Source organism: Atractosteus spatula, chromosome 25, assembly GCF_055471065.1.
Source record: "Atractosteus spatula isolate fAtrSpa1 chromosome 25, fAtrSpa1.hap1, whole genome shotgun sequence".
Lineage (NCBI taxonomy): Eukaryota > Metazoa > Chordata > Actinopteri > Semionotiformes > Lepisosteidae > Atractosteus > Atractosteus spatula.
Window position 1 is genome coordinate 12,892,628 of NC_142730.1, and position 12,097 is coordinate 12,904,724.

General features: G+C 46.6%; 1 protein-coding gene across 1 annotated transcript; it reads left to right on the top strand.

The window, feature by feature from the left end:
* The first annotated feature begins 817 nt into the window (after nt 1–817).
* Nucleotides 818–11,198, top strand: LOC148815459 (maestro heat-like repeat-containing protein family member 1). Its single transcript, XM_088905107.1, has 10 exons — nt 818–7,270; nt 8,239–8,381; nt 8,732–8,866; nt 9,080–9,242; nt 9,467–9,565; nt 9,729–9,856; nt 10,165–10,311; nt 10,719–10,811; nt 11,029–11,107; nt 11,173–11,198. Exons 1-10 carry the CDS (start codon nt 7,180–7,182, stop codon nt 11,196–11,198), a joined length of 1,104 nt encoding a protein of 367 aa, XP_088761233.1. The 5' UTR covers nt 818–7,179.
* The last annotated feature ends 899 nt before the right edge of the window (nt 11,199–12,097 follow it).

Consider the following 12,097-nt stretch of genomic DNA (forward strand, 5'->3'; position numbering starts at 1 on the left):
GAAAACCTGACTAAAGTTACTCAAAAAAATGTTAGAGACCAGATATTCTTTTAATTGAATAAAAACAACTTTCTTCAAAATTTTCTTAAAAAAAGGAAAATTTGAAATAGGTCTAAAATTGCTAATAACAGCAGGATTCATATTAGTCTTTTTTAGTAGAGGCTTCACCAAGGCAGTCTTGAAAGCATTTGGGAAAACTACAGCTGACAGAGAGCAATTTACAATAGTAAAAATATTATCTTGCACACAATCAAAAACCTTCTTAAAAAGAGTTGTAGGAACAGGGTAAAGATCACATGTGGAGGTTGTCTGTAACAGTTTTAAGTGTCTGAAGATTAATAACAGAGAAAAGATGTCATAACAGATGTAGGTGGCTGATCAGGTCAATCGAGGAGACTCGTCGTTGTTGTCTGAGCTATATTCTGTCTAATCATAGTTATTTTATCTTGGAAATGAATTGCAAACATCTTCACATTTTGTAGAAGATAGATCATAAGAAAAAATACGAGAAAAAGTAGGGTTTATTAAACTGTCTATAGTGGGGGAAAAAGGTACTTTAGTATTATCTTTGTGTTTATTAATTACATTAGAGAAGTACAACTGTCATGCCCTTTTTATGGAAGTATTGTAGGTGGAAATCTGTTCTCTCAGAATGTCATAATGAACCTGCAGTTTAGGTTTTCTCAATAAGCGGTCTGTTTTGCGACAATTACTCTTAAGCTGAAGTATCTCCTCATTCATCCAATGAGTGTTATGAGTGAGTGTGATTTTCTTAAGTTTCCTTAAGTTTCAGAGCATGAACCAGATCGTTGCAAGAGGGAGATGACACTGTGCATGAAACGTTATTTAAAATGTTTTTAAACTTCTCAGCTGTTGTTTAGTTTATGTAGCGTTTCTTAACATAAGATTCATATACTGTACATTCTTCCTGACTTGTAAATTAACTTGAAAGAATACACAAAGATGGTCACATATCAGTACATCAGATATTAGTAATAGACATTTAATTTTTATTATAAAAATAAGATTTACTGTGTGTTAGATACATGGCACATTAAGGATTCACTGTGCCACGTGGCAGTTTAGCAGAGTAATGCTGTCCTGCACCTGAACATCTGCAAATATGAAAAGGTGTTGGGCAATACCTTTCGATCTGCTGCAGTGCTCCGGGTGACCAGACCTGCAAGAGCTGATTAAGGGTGATGTCTTGGCAAGGTGACGGAAGCCTGTCAAAGGTTCTTCATGCGCCGCCCAGCTTTCCAGTAGAATTTCAAAGGGGAACAGCAGTTCCAGTTTCTCAGACCGGTTAGTAAATCTCTGTAGCAAAATGAATTGATTAACGGCATAGAAAACATTGACAAATATCAAATAAACCACAAAATCATGAACAATTTGAAAGTTCTGTAAGTCGCCATATTGTCACAAACCCCCGTTCTCTCCACAGGGAGAGCGAGAGTTCGTATTAATTGCGCCGTGAAGCGGCCCTTCCTGCTCACTAGTCACTAAAATGATACATGTACTGTGACGTACGAGTGAATACGTACAGGTTGTGCTGCAGGCATTTGACCACAGAAAGTTTCCAGTGTGATCTGCATTCAGAATTAACAAGTAACTTCAATTTATCAGCAAGACTGTCTTGATGTTGAGAGCAATATTTCTGTTGGATTAAAAGAGATGTACTCACAAGCCTGCTATTTTGCAATGAATCGCAGACGTTGGGCATTCCTGGAAATTTTGTCTATTTTGTGATGTACACAGTAACTTGTAAAGCCTCCAGTTTACATCTGACTTTTATTGTGGTTTGAAATACACTCATCAATGCTGATAGTTTCTAAGCTCTAAATATAAAAATGTGTTACAGTTCCCCTTTAACGGAATACCAGAGATCGATTGTATAATGTTTACTTTCCATTCATATGTTGTCAGTTTCTAGAATAACATATCTCAGCAGTCAGTGACTTTCTGAAGAAGGTAGAACCACAGGTAGAAGGTATTAAGCACATCTGCCACTGCACTCAGTGTGTTCGAGAGCAGCTGCAGACACACAGGGGAGGCAATCAGGTCCACAGCAGAATGAGCAAACACACCCACACACCACACTGGGCAGCTGAAATTACTGCACAGCTATGAGGACTGACAACGATTCTCTCACACTACAGCATTACAGGACCACCTCAACAAGAGAAGAGAGATTATTCTCTTGAATGCACAGCAACCCAGGAGAAAAAGCACAAGACAGCTGTCACTACGTTTAAATGACATGACATGTCATTCCCATCTGATATGCTGTATCCTGTACAGTTCTGGACAATGGGATGGAGATCTGCTCAGGTACTGCTGCCATAAGTACAAAACCTGTGCTCTGCAGAAGATATGACACTGATTCTAATGCAACACTGAAAGATTCCAAATCTGATTAATCCTCTAAATGCACCTAAAACTCCCAGAGAGAAATTATATAATTCTGCTACAGACTTCTACATGTGTACTCTCGGGAGCAGCTGAGTGCTCTCTCAGACATATCTCTTTGCAGATCTGTCCTGTTGTGCTGTGGGGTATCTGAGAGATCCTGGCCAGGGGCGGGATGAGAGGCTCCCAGACGCTGGGCAGCTGGGGGTGGATCACTGGGCCCAGGGACTGCAGGAGGCTCAGGCACTCTCTCCCACCTCTGTGCGGCTGAGACGCTCCAAGCTGGCAAGCAGATGTCAGCACAGAACTTCAGCTCGGGCCTGCACATCACTGCTGGGTATCAGTGTGCACGGCTCTCTAACTGCTGTCTGCACTGAATTCTGAATCACTGGCTTCACTGATGCACTTTTTCCCCCAGTTCACACTGGATCAAGAAAGGAATCACCACCACTGGCCCAGTCTTCCCACTCTGGCTGGCTGTGGGTGGAGAAGCTGTGCGCTACTGTTCAAGTCTTACGTTAGGGGGCCTTGTGTGCTCTGCTAGCTGAGGCCTCACTTACCAGAAGTCTCACCATGAAGATGTCCGGTGAGGCCAGGAAATCTGAAGCACAGAGACATTGACATCAAAAGGGAGCACATTAAACCCAACTAGACTCCACGCATCCAGTTCTGGAAATAAGAACTTTAAGAAATAAGTGGCAACATGACCACTTTATTACACTGACTCTCCCCACATAGAGAGAATCTGTTCTCTAAATGATGTGGCATACTTTCTGTAACCTGAGGAAATCTCAGGTGTCTCAATGCATTTTGATAAAAATTCAAGATTTAGATGAAACTCAAGACTGGGCGAACACCCAGAGGAGGAAATTTCACGTAGACAACTGCAGGGCATTTCTGTGCTTTGTAAAGACAAAATATAAATCCTAAATGGGAAACACTGAGCTAGAAAAGGCTACCGATGACAAAGACTTGAGTGTTAATGTTGCCACATCATTTGTGACCTCTAGATGATGTGGAGAAGCCAAAAAGAGACAAAATTTGGAAGTACATTTCAGATCGAGTACAAGAGACACTTCTTCACCGAAATCATTGTGGGAGCATTGAACAAGGTACTCAAACTTGAAAATGAAGCCTACTCTGGTTTCTAAGCTGATAACTAAAACAACTATTTTTTTAATGTGACACAACTATTCTTGTGTTACTGACCCCTGATATAGGCTGACCTGATACAGTTTTTTTTCACAGTTAAGGATTTAAAATGCTTCAAAATTCAAAACTTGGAATTTTTATATACTCAAAGCTTTTCTTTAACTTGGCCATTCAGCTATCAATTTTAGAATTTGATGAAGTGAGGGACACCCTCTCCCTTCTGGCTCCACACAGTCCCAGAACCAAGGAGCAAATTTGCTCTGGACTGGACTGCGACACTCCATCTGATCCCCAATACTAACCAAGCTTATCAAAGTCAGACAGGAAAGGGGCTCTTCTCCCTCAGCCTCCTGTGCAGCACACTGAGGTTCTGGCACAGTGTGGGCAGAGCGTTGCTATAACTCCTCCAGGTGAGGAACTCCAGGAGGTACGGCCACAGCATCTGGCACGAGCACAACAAAACACAGGCCACTCCAGCCTCCAGCTCGTCAACACATTTGCTGCAAAGCAGCACCACCTTCTAAAGAAACACAGTGAAAGAGGAAGAAAGGATAGAGGAAGAGATAATAGACAGGCTTGGCAACAGTCTGCCTGAGCATCGAGGTGGAAGAGGTTTCCAGTCTCAGGTGGCAGAGAGTATAGACAGAGGCACTTACTTCAGCCACACTATCATCGGCACACCAGCAGGCCAGCACAGCCTCAAAGCTCTGCCTCACAGTGCTGCTGCTCACACTCTGCTCGGCCTGAACACACAGAAACACACACATTATCCCACTCAGTGTGGAGCAGGGACATGCTCATGCTGTGCAAGAAGAGGTAAAGGCAAACACTTGGGATGGACTGACAGTTCTCAGGGTGCTGCTCAACAGGAAGTCCAAGGTTTTATTTCATGTTCATTCAGGAACATTACTGACAAAGAACCGTAAACTGCAGCTCCATACCTGGGTGGTGTCGTCTGCAAGGGCACAGTTCTTCACTATGTACTCCAGAGCTAAGACTGTGCCCCCCAGCCCCAGATAGCCCTTCTGCCCCATTGCAATCAGGACCTGCGACTCCAGATACTTCACCTGAGGACAGGAATCACAGCACATCGTCACAGCAGACCAGTCTGCACACCCTGAGACACACAAACACCCTCACACCTTCCACACACCTCAGGAGTACTTCACACTTTCCCAGGCGCAGCAGGATACAGAGCACAGACACATGGCAGCAGAGCGAGGCCAGATCACTGCAGCTCTGACTGTAACTGATTGCTGGGGTTGTGAAGGGATGCCACAAAGCTCATGAGGACATACTTCTTCAGGGCCTCCTTGACACAGACTGAAAAAACACACAACCCTGTGAGTGCAGCCCTGGTCCAAGCAGCTTGACCAGACGCAGAAGATGAAGAGGATGAAGAAGTGACTAGGAATCGGGTGTGTGTGATCGTGCACAAATGGCAAATCTTTTATTAATCATTTAAATATTAAATACATATGAACTTCAGTGTACCTGAAATCACAAATTGGAAATTAACTCTGCCTCCTTCTGTTATCTTAACACAGGTTTCAGCTTGACTGGCTGAGCCACTTTCTGACTGCTGTCTCAGACCAACATGAGTAACAACCCGCGTTTCTCGGGAGGATGATTTCGGAAACACGGAGTGTCTCCTTTTCCAAACTTTGGAAATCAGTCATTTTTAAGAAAAGGATACAGCACATGTGTCAGGGATTGTGTTCTGCAAAAGGATGTACAGCCATTGTGAATTTTCACAGGGTCCACAATGCAAGAGCAGGTATTCTTAAGACACCGTCTGCCGCCTGTACCCAACACCAGCGGCTGAGTCTAGCAGTCCTACCTGGAGCTCAGGGCCTCTGGGAAATGTCTCCAGCTGATGGTGTATCTGACAAGTATTTTCATAGGCATCTGTTTTATTATTACTGTATATTAATAATATAAAATATTCCTACTGTATTCTTGTTGTTCATTCAGGCCCCGCCCTCTGCTGATCGCGGCTTCTGATTGGCTCAGTTGCAGCTCCGAGCGCTCGGCATCTCCGCCTCCTCCTGCTCCGGCTCGCGGCGGCCCGCTTCGCTGAGGGCGCGAGAGGAGCGCAGCCGTTATCTGGGAGCGGCTGTGTGTCGGAGGAGCGATCGTCTCCCTGCGGCTGATCCCTGTGGAGGCATGTGGGGCTCCTGAGGCGCGGCTCTCTGCCTCCTGTCACACTGCGGAGAAGAGCCGAGGGCAGACCTATGAGAGGGAGCGGGGCTGCTCGGTCCTGTTTGCTGTTCGGCACCGCAGGCCCGCCAGTAACTGGACCAAGTTCAGCTGAGGAGTCCCACCAGCTTCGTCTGCAGCCGGGAGGTGCTGCTGAGCCCCGGGATCCTGCTCATCCCCGCGGCCTGGAGCAGAGCCCAGTGGGAGAGAGAGAGAGAGCGCCTCCTCAGAGGAAGAGGGGTGCAGGGAGAGAGATCAGGGGCTCCAGCTGCCCCGAACCAGCGGGTCTGCAGGACCGTCAGTCTCAGACCTCCTGCGGCCCAGCGACGGGACTCTGCTGCTCCCGGCCGCAGGGCTTCACACACCGTGGTGCTGCTGCAGGGCGTTGCAAGACGAGCTGCTTCAAGACCACATGTGTTGTTGCGGACTGTTTAGAGCACAAGGTCTGTGCGTGAGCGAGCGGAGTGAACATGAGGAGGAGCCGGAGAGCAGATCTGCAGGGCGAGTCTAGATCACACGAGGACTAATGAGCAGGCTGTGTCTGGGAGAGGTCTGGCAGGAGACTGGAGTGACAGTAAAAGCCCTGATGAGCGAGTCGTGTGAGAGAGGAGTGAGAGGCGAGTCTGGATGGAGGGAGGAAGTGGTGTCTGACATCATAACGTGAGCAAGACGCTCCGCTCCGTGTTTTCTGAAACTTTCCGGCTGACAGACACTTTGGAAATCAGACAATCAGTGCTTCTGTTGGTAGATTAGGGAAAAATCAGAAACCATATAAAAGAAATTTAATTTTATAATTAAATATAGTAATTATAATGACTTATTAAACGTGAGCGTGACGTCGACACATCGGGATTGTGACGCAACAATTCCGGTCCGGGAAAGCGCTCCGGTGCTGCTGAGTCGCTCAGCGCTGATGCTCATAGCGAAGAAAACACTTGAGCTCGACACGGCTTTGTCAATATTCTGTCTTTTAACTGAAGATCCTGTTGGTTTACGGACTAGGTAGGGACCTGCCGAGGCTCGGTAGCGCGGACCCGATTGTTCTTGATCTGTTTCTCCTGGGCAGATCGAGCTGTTATTGTGTTAACACGGTGTTCAGTGAGAGGGGGTTAAAAGCTCTTAACCTGCTGGAGTTTTATTAAAGCCCAGAGTGCAGATCTGAACAGGAGTTCATTGCTGCTTCTGTTCCTGTCTCTGCTTTTACTGATGTGAAGAATTTGCTTGTGTCCTCAATATCCTGTGTCTGCCCTTCAGCCTGTTGGGTTGTATTCCAGTAGGACCAGCTGGTTAGAGAGTTCTGTGGTGTCTAGTGGGTCTGCTGCTGGCCTATCAGCAGTACCTTGACTCCCAGTGTGTGAGAAGCGCCACCCAGCTCCCTGCTTCACTGTGCTGTTCTACTGGCTGACTGACAGGTCCAAGATGAGCCCGAAGGAGTGCAGCTGTGAGCCCAGCAGGGTGAAGTGGTTCTCCTCCTGTGTGCAGCGCACAGGCTGCCAGTGCCCCGGGCCAGGTATGACACAGCTGGATCTAGACCAGTGCCCCCTGAAGCCAGTCCCCCCACACACTGACTCCTGGCTTCCCTTTCCACTGGGACTCCATCCCTGGGCTCAGCTCTGACTGACCTGAGGGGCTCCTCACTGTCACCCTGCAGGTCTCCTCAGCTCGAGGCAGGGAAAGCAACAGCAGTCTCTTCATCTTTTCAACTAAATGATGATTTGAGCAAAAATGAATACAATATATAAGCTAAAATAATAAGATATAAAATAAAATAATTTAGTGTGTGAGAGTATGTTTAAGAAGACTAACATCCATGTAAGGTATGAAACTATTTAAAGTGTTGAAAATGAGTAATTCACAGTGGTTATGAAATGAGCCGTGTCTGAGTGATGTACTGCAATTATTCTTTCATTTACATTTAATTGTAAATTGGGGAAAAGCAAATGTATATTTATGAAGATCTGTCCAAGTCCTTTTGACTGGGTGTGAGAGAAGCTGAACTAGAGGCTCTAATCCCCTTAGAGCAGCAGAAGGAGATTCTTCACATGGGAGCAGAGCTGCTGCCCTGATTCTTCTTCAACACTGAGATCCACTGTTTGCTGAGGAGCAGCTGCTAACAGGACTGATGTGACCCAGAGAGCAGCTCTCTTTGTGGGCTCTTCAGGGTTAAGAAGTCCCAGTGGCTGCAGCTGTTATTCAGGACCACTGATCTGAAAATGAGACGAAAACAAAACCCTGCACTCTTTAACCTCCTGCCCTTAGAGCAGATCTGTATTCCTCTCTACTGGAAAACTGTCCGGGGTGAAAGAGTCCCAGCTTTTACAGGCTGTGCATCAAAAATCATTTTAATCTCTCTAATTCTCAGAGATGTGTCAGTAGGGTTTTAGGTCCCTCAGAGAACAGGTGAGTTTTAGAGATTTCTCCCTAGAAGTCTGTGCTGTGGCGACACCAGTGTTTCCCCTGTCTGTGTGTCTGCTGTAGATGAGGTCCTGGCTGTTCTGGAGGGAATGAGCAGTGCTGATGAGGAATCTGGGAAGCTCCTGATAGAAGAGCTTCTCTCCCTCCTGCAGAGGAACACCAAGGGGACACTGCCAGTCATCCTGGGATTCCTCGAGAGCCCCCAGGTAACATGAAGGAGCTCCCTACACACCTCCTGATATACTCGTTGCAAACGCACTCTAATCAGGAGCCCAGTGTGCTCCAAGATACTGTCTGTGCTGTTTCTTACAACTAGAGGTCAGAAGATAAGCCCTAATGTGTTGTCATCTTGACAGATGTGCTTGAGTGGAAGCCTGGGGTTTCTCTGTGCGTTTCCACTCCCTCGTCTGGTGAGCTGGGGTGGTTCTGCTGTTTCACACTCAGTGCCCGTTGGCCAGGCTGACTGGCCCTGAAGGAGAAGCCTTTGAACAGACACTCTTGGTGCTGTGATGAGAGCAGCAGTCTCACCCCTGGCTTTGGTTCTTCCCTGCTCTAGGTGACAACTGCCCATCGCTCTGCTGTCCTCCAGGAAGTGGAGAAGCTGCTGCACAAAACATCTGCGCAGCATCTGGATGAGTCCTTGGCCAAGAGCACCGTCTCGATGGCCTTGAATGAGATGACTATGTCACCAGTATGTAAACCCCTTTAATTCCTGCCTATCGAGCTGATGTCTTGCTGCAGTGCTGTGGTCTGTTTCCTTGCCTGTAGCACACATTGTTGCATCTAATGGAAGTAAATCGTTGTGTGTTAACGTGTGTGTTCATTGGCTTGATCCAAGCTGTTGCTTCAACTCCAATACCATCGACTCCCAAGACGCTCTGATCTCTTTTTACTGTTGTTTCAGAAATGGCTGCCTGACTGGCAGCAGCCAGCCAGCAACATTGTCGTTTCTGTGGTGAGAGACCACTACGACAGTACCATGGATATGGTGCTGTCCTTTTTCCAACCCGGAGTGCTCCCTCACCACACGCTGCTGAATACTGTAGGAGATATCTCCCGCAACTGCAGTAAGTTCTGTGCTGCTAATGGGGTGTGATCTGCACAGATATATTCCGGATGTTTTACTGTGCTGTATTTCAAACTTCATAATGCTGCTCTTATCTGTCCATTCAAGCCCTGATACATGAGCTTATTATGAAGGCTCAGTGTTTGTTACTCATCCCGCTGCTGAGTCTCCAGTGCAATCATGAGCCTTGGTCCCTACCCAGTGTGAAATGTGTTTTCTTTGAAGGTCATGACATTGCAAGGGATATTGTGAGACTGCTGGACCTGCTGGTGCCTGTTCTCTCCCTTGCTGAGACAAAGAAAATGAAGGCAATGATGTCTTTTGGTAAGTGTGCAAGCTGTCTCATTTAGGGGGACAGCTGTTATCAATGCTTGGTTCCACTGGTAATCCATTGACAAGGCCTGTTCAAACCGCTTCCCACTGAGCTACAGGACTGCTTTGATGTAGCTGAGGAGTGTAGCAGGCTGTTCCTCTCTTGTGTTGTCAGCATTAGAAAGCCTGTACGAGAGCTGGGCGAAATTCCAGGGTCCCGGGCAGTGTGTTCAGGACTGTTCAAGCCAGGTCATCACTAGTTTTGATATAGTGCACAGATGGCTGCCGTCTTCTGAGCCAAAGGTATGGGATCTTTAATCCAGTGTAGGTTATTTGACATCTTATTAATCATCTTGAATTCTCAGATGTTCTGGAGGAAAGAATGGACTTGAATGCAAAGAAAAGATGTGTCCATGCAGGTATTAGGGAAGGGTATCAGGGTCCAGGGTTCAGATCACAGTAAGCAAAGCTGAATAGGGTGCACTTATGAAGCAGGTTTTATTCATTGCTCAGAGTTGTTTTAACTGTCTGTGGGTTTAGACAAGTTTGCTTTACTGTGACCGAATCCTTTCCTTGAGGATGATGGTGTTTGTGTTTTGCTCTGTCTGAAGGTGATGGAGGCCATTGTCTTGGCCCTGGCAGCTATGTGCTGCCTGCTCCCTGAGGAGAAGTTTCAGAGTGAGCTGCCAGAAGTTTTACAGGCCTTCCAGCCACTGTATGCAGCTGAGCTTGACATCAGCTACTCCAGAATCAACAAGGTAGGCCTGTGACCGACGATGGGCCTTTAGGTGTACAGGTTGTGGATTGCGAGGTCCGTTTCTTTTAGAAAATGGATTTTGATTCTTTAAATTGTTGATCCAAACAATCACTAGTAGCACTTTCCCAGTCCCTTTGTCCACAAGCTCCAGTGATGTGCTGGTGAGGCCCAGTGCAGAAGAGGATTATGGTCTGTGGTGCCCTATGTGATTGTGGAAGGGTGTGAACAAGGTGGATCTGCCAGGAGTAGAGTCCAGGGGAGGCGTTATCCTGCTCTGTCAGATTTTTGTGTGTGATCAAACTACCAAAATCCTAATGCTAATGTGTTATTGCATATAGTGAGAGAGTGAGGGCTCTTGATTAAGCAGCAGTGCCTCTCCAGATTGACTCCAACGTGCTCTTCTTTCAGAGTCTTTGTGTGCTTGTGGAGGCAGCAGTGCCGAAGGCCAGACCAGTGCTGGAGTCCCAGCTGGAGCAGCTGCTGACCATGGTGCACGCGCAGGTAATGGGGACAGCAGCCTGCTCACCTGCACAGACAAGACATCACAGTAGCCAGTAAATGATTAATGTTTGTTTTGAGGAAGTGCCCACAGTATTAGATATTGCCATGCCCAGTTACTGTCCCAACTGAAAGCACTTCTATATTAATAGTACCCAGTGCAGAAGATGTGGCTGGGTTGTATAGTAAATGTGCTTCAGAAATCCTCTGTCTCTCTCAGGTTTGTGCTTCTTTCAAATGTCCTGGGAAACCAGAGGAGGAGAGGAGCGCATCCTTAGTGCAGATGTTCTGTGTCTTAGGTGAGGGCTAAGGGCTTTGTTTTTATGTGTCAGACACAGAAAGATGATTCCTTCATGTGTTGCAGGCCGGGACAAAGACAACTTGACGTGAGGGCATTGTCTCCATGAGAGAAATTCCCTATTTATTAAAGGTGGAAACCTTTTCAATACCAGTGTGACTTGGATCACTAGATGCCACATCCAACAGTCACAAGCCAGGGAGCTCAGTTGCGTCCCTGTGGTAGAGCTGCTTCAGTCAGTGGCTCTACTCTTTTGTGCTCAAGATGTCCAAGATGAACCACTTCACTAAGAATGAAGGCACCAGTCGTTAAAGGGGAACTTTTTATATTTTGGGGTTCGAAAGAATCAACATTGATGGGTACATTTCAAACCCCAATGAATATAAAATGTATACAGCTCCATTTGACATCACAAAATAGATGGCATTTCCAGATTTGCGCAGCGCCATGCTGGTGATATTGTCTGCGATTCTGGACGAGGCAAGAAAACGTCCGGTGAGGTTAAGGGGCCCTGTTATATTGTGAACAGGCAGGCTTGTGAAGACTTTTAAATATTGCTCTTCATTTGGAGACAGTTGTGCCGACCAATACTATTCACTTGCAGATTACGGTGGAACATCTCTGTGGTGAAATGTCTGGTGCACAACCTGAACTTAGTCGCTTGCACGTTGCATTAATCAGTCATTACAGTGACTAGTGAGCAGGAAGGGCTGCTTCATGCTATGTCACCAGCTGATGAAAAGTTGTTCTGTTTTGATGTGTGTCCTCTGTGCTGGGTGTACAGATGAGATGATGAAGATTATTTGTAGGAAGGGGCTGTAGGTTCTAGGTGCAGGTGAATGGGGAGAGTGTGTGCTGTCCTGAGTGCAGTGATTTTCTTCTGCTTTGTTGCTTCTTTGTTGCTGGGGAGTTACCAGGGAGTGTGCTGGAATTCTCCATGTCCCAGCTGGACAATTTGAAGGAGCAGGACCTACTAGGCAGCCTGACCATC

Coding starts and splice junctions, on each gene's coding strand:
- LOC148815459 (XM_088905107.1), top strand. CDS start 7,180: ATGAGCCCGAAGGAGTGCAGCTGTGAGCCCAGCAGGGTGAAGTGGTTC. Junction 8,382..8,731: donor GATTCCTCGAGAGCCCCCAG/GTAACATGAAGG, acceptor TCCCTGCTCTAG/GTGACAACTGCCCATCGCTC. Junction 10,312..10,718: donor GCTACTCCAGAATCAACAAG/GTAGGCCTGTGA, acceptor CTCTTCTTTCAG/AGTCTTTGTGTGCTTGTGGA.